At 33.5% G+C, this 8,462-nt stretch overlaps 1 protein-coding gene across 2 annotated transcripts; it reads right to left on the bottom strand.

Moving 5' to 3' along the window:
• On the bottom strand, nt 1–6,833 carry LOC115969908 (fatty-acid-binding protein 1). 2 transcript variants are annotated; one of them, XM_031089544.1, is made up of 4 exons: nt 6,404–6,833; nt 4,056–4,305; nt 3,693–3,784; nt 1–308 (listed from the first exon to the last, which is right to left on the bottom strand). In XM_031089544.1, exons 1-4 carry the CDS (start codon nt 6,801–6,803, stop codon nt 169–171), a joined length of 882 nt encoding a protein of 293 aa, XP_030945404.1. In that variant the 5' UTR covers nt 6,804–6,833; the 3' UTR covers nt 1–168. The 2 variants fall into 2 exon arrangements, with proteins under 2 accessions (XP_030945404.1, XP_030945405.1); XM_031089545.1 differs by lacking the exons at nt 1–308; nt 3,693–3,784 and adding an exon at nt 3,791–3,922.
• Between the last annotated feature and the right edge of the window lie 1,629 nt (nt 6,834–8,462).

Genomic DNA, 8,462 nt, shown 5'->3' with positions numbered 1-8,462 from the left:
TCTTGAAAACATAGTGGTCACATCCCCTATATTTAATATTAAAATTGAACTACAAGTCTACAAACCAGATCTTCCCAATATATTTTGGTGCCAAAGGAGAAAATCTTTTTATTGATAAGTTACACACGACCAATGAGTTTTGAACCCAAAACCTCATGCAACACAAATCTACTTATGGAGGAGAGATGCCAAATTGTGTTCAATGTCTTCTTTGGCTTGTCTATCAAATGGATCCTTACCAATATACAAATCTAGAATTGATTGACACAGGAGTTGGCTCTGGATACTTCCCACCTCCTTTCCGTCAACTATAGAAATTAATAGAAATAACAGTGAAAACTAGCACATAAAGTTCTAACAATATTATAAAAGATAAAATAGAAGTTCAACCATACCGACAACTACATATTTTGTCCCTAACCTTTCAAATATGTCAAGTTGATCCCTAACCTTTTAATATTGTGTCAAAACGGTTTCTGACGTTAAGTGATAGATGAAAAATGTTGACATGGCTAACAGCCAAAACAAAAATAATATTGCCACATTGACTACCACCTGTATTAACATGTCAACATAACCTTATTAAATTATATAAAAAAAAAATTAGATAAGTTATTAATACAGCTCGTGAGGAAAATTTTGGGATAAAAAAGTTGATTTCTCCATTTATATAAATTTACATCTTTCAGTCACACTTGTTTTATACATAGAAACTCATGGAGATTCCTGTCTTTTTCTTATTTTTTTTGTTTTGTTGTTGTTATTGACACCCAATTTTGCAACTCGCATTTAACTTCACATGGAGGGTAAAAGGGTAATTTTACCTTGAAAATATGCATCTTGATTCTGATCATTAGATCCTTAATCTTATTTTACCAAAATGATTTTGATGTTGTAACGATCAAATCGACTAATCATAAGCTCTAATCGGACCATCAGATTGAAAGTTATCATCAAATCAAGTTTTAATCAAATCAAGTTTTAATGGTTGAGATGCACTATTACAAATTGAGTTCGACTATATGTGATTATGAACAATTGATTTCAATTGGTTATAAGTATAATCAATTTGAGATTGATGATGTGTCATAATTTGATTGGTTATGACTACATTTTATGGTAGAGTTGCACACACTTAATTAATTAGATAGTTAAATATTAATTATTTAATAAGTAATTTGTGTAATTATCTTTTAATTAGAGTAAATTTGGAACCAATTAAGTTTGAAATGGGAGTGATTGGAGTTATTTAATGTTAATTGAAAGTTAATTTGGAACCTATTAATGTTAATTATGCTGAAACCATTTTCTAACAAATGATCCCTGCTCACCATTTTATCGATATCTCTCAGAATATTTTGAATCTGTAAATGAGGTTAATTTTCCCAGAAACTAGACATCCGGGGCTTCAATTTGAGCATAAGAATGAGACAATTCCGATCAGAATTGAGTCAGATATGATTTTTTGAAGTTGGCTCTACAGGTTGTTACAGAAGTTACGGGAAAACCGAACTTTGCTTGCTCATCACTCTCATCAATCTCCACATTTAATGCACTAGATTTCTCCAAAGGCTAAAATGAGGTCTAGATTCATGATTCTTTGTTAACTCTCATTAAATAGCCTTCCATTCATATTTCCTCCACCACTACTATATAAACCTCCCTTCTCCTTCATTCAAAGAAAAAAAAAAAAAAAAAAAAAAACCCTCTTCCCCTCTCTTGAGTTCTAGTGAAGTTGAGTAGTCTTGTCATATCTTGGTTTTCCTGAGACTCAAAGTATTGAGTGAGACTCACACTTCCTCTCCTAACTCTTTTTTTCCTCTACCCTTAGGACCTCTACCAAGAGTCTCCTCCTCCACCATATGGATCTTGCATGAAGATATAATTCATTTCCCTAACTTGTTTTTTACGTTTCCATGATGAGAATTTAAGATTAAAGCATGATAGTAATTATTTAAATTCTCTTAAAGATGTTTGAATGTTCTTAAATGTTCTTATGTGTTCTTCATATGTTTTTGGTTGTTTATCATATGTTTATGCATAACACTAGTTTTAATCTTAAATCCATATAAAAAATATGAAAAACATGTTCATTTCATAATTCTTTCAAATTCTTGAATCTAGGATATCACCATCCACACACATTTACTAGAATTTATTTTTCAATCCAAATGTAACGCTTAATAAATTGAATTAGGGTTTATCATATGCACACACATTAAATTCAACATGTAAATTGATAACATATTGGATGATGTGATATGAATATTGACCATCATAGTCTAAAAGACTGGTTTCACCAGGCAAGGTGGGTGCCTAACACATTTCCATCTTGTAACATAGCATCCGAGCTTAAATCAAGGGTTAGTAGATCAAATGCTTATTCATGTAATTTTCTATTTTTAGATGACCAAAGTCATGTAATTTTCCTATAATTAATGTAAATTCAATTACAAATGAATAAAATGAGGAATTTTTCAATTTTGATTTTCTTATTAATTCTAATAATTAAATAAGTGGTGACTCTATTGTAAAACCCTTAATCTAAAGGGGAAAATATAACAAGTCGAACTTCCATTTTGAGAGGCAATAACACGACTCCACCCATTCACGTGGGTTTGGCCCAACATCCTATACAAACGGGCCGGGGGCACGGTCTCTCACAGCTGTTGCACTATTTTATGGCTAGCTTAACTGTGACAGTAAAACCTAGCATCACCACAGACCAATTAGCTCTTCTTGCTCTCAAAGCCCATATTACCGATTACAAAACCTTGGCAAGCAATTGGTCTACCTCTACCTCTGATTGCAACTGGATTGGGATCTCTTGCGGTGCCAAACACCTTAGAGTCACTACCTCGAACCTTTGTCACATGGGTCTTACAAGAACCATTGCTCCACAAGTGGGAGAAACTTATCATTCCTCCCTCATTTATCCTTCAGAAACAGCAATTTTCATGGCTCTGCCCAACGAGTTGGCTTATTTGGGTCAGTTGGAAGTTGTCTGCTAGGGATTGAAGTCCTTTTCTGGAGTGTTACCATCATGGCTTGGGTCCTTACCTAAAATCCCTAACGAATTGTTCTAAAGTCATGAGTTAGGGATTTTGATCCCAAATTTTTCCCCACATGCTGTGTTACTCACTTATCTGATTGTCTAAAAAAAATTTTAATTGAAGGTTATATTGATATGTTAGTATAGTTGGTCGTAAATGTGGCAATAAACTATTATTTTATTTTTTATTTTGGCCGTTAGTTATATCAACATTTTTCATCCACTACTTAACGTTAGAGACCATTTTGATACAATATCAACAGGTTAGGACTAGATTGACACATTTGAAAGATTAGGAACCATATTGACATATAGCGTAAAGGTTAGGAACAAAATAAGTAGTTTACCCTTCATTTATTTTATAGATGTCAATTTTCAACAACTAAATTTTCCTAAAAGAAAGTGAAATTTTAACTACTGCTTATCCTCTAAAGATTAGGGGGTAATTTACCATGGCTTGTATATATAAAAAGTTAAATCTATTGTGTTCCAAATGTCTTAGCACTTATAGAGGCCATAGCTGAAAGTAAAATAAGTGCAAACTAACAAGAGCAAAAGGTAATCAACAGCTCATGCAGAATAAAAAAGTAACTAACTACATAGTCTGTTATGATACAACTTGAAGTCAAGAAAACCTTACTCTTTGTGCAAAGTACATGGCCCCGTTCCCTTGACAGATCTATCAGAGATCCCCGTGGTATTTTATATTCATCTTTGAACTGTGAAGTGAACCTGAAATGGAACTGCATATTAAGCTGATACAAAAACTATAACGTGCAGGACTTTCTGGACAAATTGAACTAGGGGGGAGGGGGAGAGAGGAGAACACAGGACCCCTTTTTGGCAGCAAGCTTTGGAAAACTGGCTCTTCTGTAAAATGGTAAATTGGCTTCCAATTATGCAAGTTCTTAGTAATTTCAAGTCATTCATTCTTTCAAATATAATGACACTCATATTTACCATTAGTACAGAATAGATGTTTATAAGTCATACAATGATTCACCTTTGAAGCAAATCTTTATTGTCCGATCCCCCAAACTTTTGCAGTCTGCTCCCTACTGACTCTTCAAAAGCACTACGTACAGAACGGATGCTCAATTTGCTGTAGACTATTTGAAGTCTAACAGTCATACATATATCATTTTCAATGAGATATTCATTAAACTCCTTGTTTTCCTTGAACTCAGTGTTAGATAGTTTTCCATATTTCTCACTCAGAAATTTTTTTAAGCCATTATCATCAGCATAAACCCCTGAACAAAGGCAAAATGGAGAATAACACAACTTTAGTATAATACATGTGTTTTACTAACAAAAGATATTGATTTTACTCATGAAAAGTGCAATACAAGTCCTAGTAGTATGAGCAAAACAAAATATGAGTTGGTTATAGTTGCGTTTACAACTTTTCCATATGGGAAGCTTTTTATCTTAAGTAAATGGTTGATGTGATTTTTTTTTCTTATATACCATCAATGCAAGTTAAGAAGATGTAGTTAACTTTGCTCGATAAGTAGGTTGATTATTTTTCTAATCCTGTTGTTTTGAAGACTTTATTGATGATACAATGAAATTTAAATTTAGATGTAAAACACAAGCCAAATAGGATCTCGGAAATTCACAAATCATCACTGAGTGTTTCCGATTGATTCTAATTCCTCCTATATCACTATTACACATTCCATGCTAGTTACAGCACTACATTGTGCAGAAACTGTGTCCAATACTCAGTTGTGTTTCTATGATAGTAAAGGCCCTTACCTGCACCTAAGTGGCAACAATAATAACTTTTGCACATCACGCTCTCATCAAATAGAGGGCAAAACCTAGTGAATCAACATAAGGCATCAAAATAATAATTTCCACACAGGATGCATGAATCTACTGCCACCAATTGGCATTGCTTCCACAATTGTATCTCTAAGTTTTCACTTAAAACTTATTAATTTATGGAACTGCCAACATAACAAAGTTGATGCTGTTATAGATTCTATTTAAAAACCAAAAATAAAAAATCAAACAAATTTTTACTTCACATATAAGAGTGTTGTCTCATCAAAGTTAGCAATGCATGGTTCCCGAATAACAAAAAATCGAAATCCAACAGTGAAAAGTGATGAAATTTTGGAACTCAAAGAAGAATTGTAGTACCAAATGTACAGACATCAATGTTTTCTTATCTAACTTTTAAAGTGCATGTTTTCTCACTAACAAAAATCAAAACCCAACAGTGAATAAGCAATGAAATTGTGAAACTTGGAGAAGAAATGCAGTACCAACTACCAAAGGCACAGACATCAATGTTCTATATTGTACTTCAAATATATGACAAAATTCTTATCAACACAATACACGCAGGTTTTCTTAATAACAAATGCCAAAGCCCAACAGTGAAAAAAAATCAAAATTTTGGAACTTGAAGAAGAAATATGGTACCAAATGCACAGACATCAACAAGAACCAAGCCTTAGACCCAATTTGGGGTCGACTATAGATCCTCAAAAAACTAATCAAGGTTGGCCACATGTATTATTTTCTATCATTCTATTCTATTTGATGCCATACTCTCTATGAACTCCTAAATTGACATGTCATTTTTCACTACTTTTATTAGAGTTACTTTAGGTCTTCTTCAACTTTTTTGTTATCTCAACATGAATTTCACTCTTTCCAACTAGTGCATTAATCGCTCTCTTCCGTACATGACCAAACCATGACTCTCACTCATCTCTTCATCAATAGGGGTCACCCTTATTTTTAAGCGAATTTCTTCATTTTGAATCCTATACTTCCTTGTATTTTCAATTGTCCATCCTAACATTCTCATCATAGCTAAACAAATTTTATGAACAAATTTTAAATCAAGCAATACTCCTGATGTAGTTCACCCACATTGCTCTTATCCTATGATTCACGTCTTCTTCGATCTCTCCATCATATTGATTCATGAATTATTGATTGTTCAAGATATAGGAAGCTCTCACTCTTTGGTATCTCTTTGACCATCATTTCTTACAACCTCTTCATCTTTGTTTCTACTCTTACTAAACTTACATTCCATCTGTTCTGTCCTACTTAGACGTCAGTTTTCTGAAATTTTGCTTCACGTATATGACCCCTCTCTTATCTAACTCAACAATGCATGTTTTCCCAATATCAAAAACCAAAACCCAACAGTGAAAAAATAATGAAAGTCTGTAACTCGAACAGGAAAATGTTGTAAAGCTAAAATTGTACTTCACACATATATAACGCATTTTCTTATCAAAATCAACAATGCATGTTTACCAAATAACAAAAAACCAAAAACAAAAAAAGAAAGTTAGAAACTTGAAGAAGAAAAGTGGGTACCAAATGCATAAACATCAATGTTCTTGAGCCCCAACACGCTTTTTTTCCTTAACCCAATTCCGAGGAGGCGCTTAGAATCGTCTAGAACCGAAGGGAACGAGACCCCAGTCTTGGACTCGACCACTGTTGAAGAAGAGGAAGAGTTTTCAGCTAAAGAAAGTGAGCCCCAAAGTGGTAGTGAGCAATGGTTGGACTTATTAGAGAAGAGTGAATTCAGTGCCTTTTTGAGAAATGGGTCTTTTGGATCTTGACATATGGCTATTGCGGCGGCTCCAGCGGTGGATACTACGGCGGAGGCGGCGAGGAAAGTGGAGGCGGTGGTGGTGGGTTTGGTGTGAGGTAGCTTTGGATTTGGCTTTGGGGGCTGAGAAAACAAGAATGGAAAGCGCAGGGAGACCATTGCGATGGTAGTGGTATTTTGGGAATATTCCGGAAACTTTAAGATTGAATTGTTGGGGTGTATATATAGGTAAGGGCTTGCCTCGTGGTGTGCACGTGACTTGTAGGGCTTTTTTGGTTTGGGCTTTGGGTGGGTTGGGTTGGCCTGAGCTTCCCATTTTTTTTTTTTGGGTAGGTGTGATTGTGGTTTTGCGGGATTGTTGGATTGGGTTTTTGTTTTGGAGCATTCTCTTTGTGAATTTTTTTTGGGCCAGATTTTAGCATAATGGGTTGAGAAATTTGGGGCCTGTTTGGTGAATGTGTTTAAAAACTGAAAATTCTTGTTTAAAAACATGTGCGGAAATATATGTGGGTGAAAAAATGTGTGAAAATACGAATAATGTTATTTAAAAATTGAAAATTGTTATTTGAAAACACAAACCAAACACCCCCTTGGTCTTCATATTTGTAGACCATTCAATGCTTCTATCTCATTGTATATGGGTATTGGTTTGTGACAAGTAACAACCAAAGATAAACATTGTGTGCTAATTTTTGTAAGGAACTAAATGAAGTTTATGTGATGGAGTTTTTTTTTTTTTTTTTTTGGGGTGGTGGGGGGGGGGGTGAATTTGAGATAAAATTTGGTTGCTTCTTTCATTCTTTTCATTTCTTGAAGGATAAATTTTTTTTCTTCAAAAATTCATCTAACCTAGCTACTGTGTGACAACTTAAAAGAAAATTCTCATGCAACTTACATGGTTTAATGAAAATTTTGATTTGTGGAAATTTTCATTCTATTTCTTTTGTTAGTGTTTATTTGCGATGTAGTTGAGTTGTTTTAGTTCTTGTTAGTGCTGCAAAAGAAAATGAGAAAGTCAATGTTTGGCTTGAAGAATACCCATCTTTTTTCTTCTCCATTATTATACTATGTGATTCTAAATAAATAACTCTATTATAGTTTTTTAATAAATACAAAAGCATATTACTTTTTTTTTTTAAATTTTAATATATGTGAATGGCTTTATAAAAAGCTCTTTTATATTGTAACTCTGCATACAACCTTGCCTATATATCCTGTCCATATGTGTAATTTATTTCCATTTGTTAACATTGTTTGAACTTTTCAAATTAATCCCTTTTCATGTCTATGTATTCTCTTTTCGTTTCCTCTTATCTCCTTGAAGCTAGTGAATCCATATCGTGATATATCACAGCTAATTTTAATCACTAGATTGGCATGTGGCAAGCTTTGATTAGTTAAATACTCCTTGAATCAAGACATGAAATACTCCATCCTTCTCACAATGTGTCCAGTCCACTGTCGTTTCTGATGGTTTGGTAGCAGTTCCATTTAATTACTTCTTACACGATTTCTCGATCTTGTTATAAAACTAGTCCAATAGGCCAAAATGTGCCCATTTTGCTCATTTCACCTAAAAGATGTAGTAAAATGTCATTATTTTAAAACTATTTAGGAAAATACCTCCGTTTTGAAACTCGATTTTTAGAAAATCGAATTTCAATGTAAAACACGATTAGATGAAAATCGAGTTATTTGGAAAAATTCAGATGAAACTCGAGTTCCATAATTATTTTTTTTTTTTATAAAAGTTTGATTGCCTATAACTCGATTTTCTAAAAATCGAGTTTCAATGTAAAACTCGATTCTTAGAAAATT

The sequence above is a fragment of the Quercus lobata genome, chromosome 12 (genome assembly GCF_001633185.2).
Source record: "Quercus lobata isolate SW786 chromosome 12, ValleyOak3.0 Primary Assembly, whole genome shotgun sequence".
Taxonomy (NCBI): domain Eukaryota; kingdom Viridiplantae; phylum Streptophyta; class Magnoliopsida; order Fagales; family Fagaceae; genus Quercus; species Quercus lobata.
Note: the sequence above shows the minus strand (reverse complement) of the source record. Positions and strands in the feature narration are given on the sequence as shown.

Coding starts and splice junctions, on each gene's coding strand:
- LOC115969908 (XM_031089544.1), bottom strand. CDS start 6,803: ATGGTCTCCCTGCGCTTTCCATTCTTGTTTTCTCAGCCCCCAAAGCCA. Junction 4,306..6,403: donor CATTGATGTTTATGCATTTG/GTACCCACTTTT, acceptor GCCTTTGTTCAG/GGGTTTATGCTGATGATAAT. Junction 309..3,692: donor CCATGTACTTTGCACAAAGA/GTAAGGTTTTCT, acceptor TAATTTCTATAG/TTGACGGAAAGGAGGTGGGA.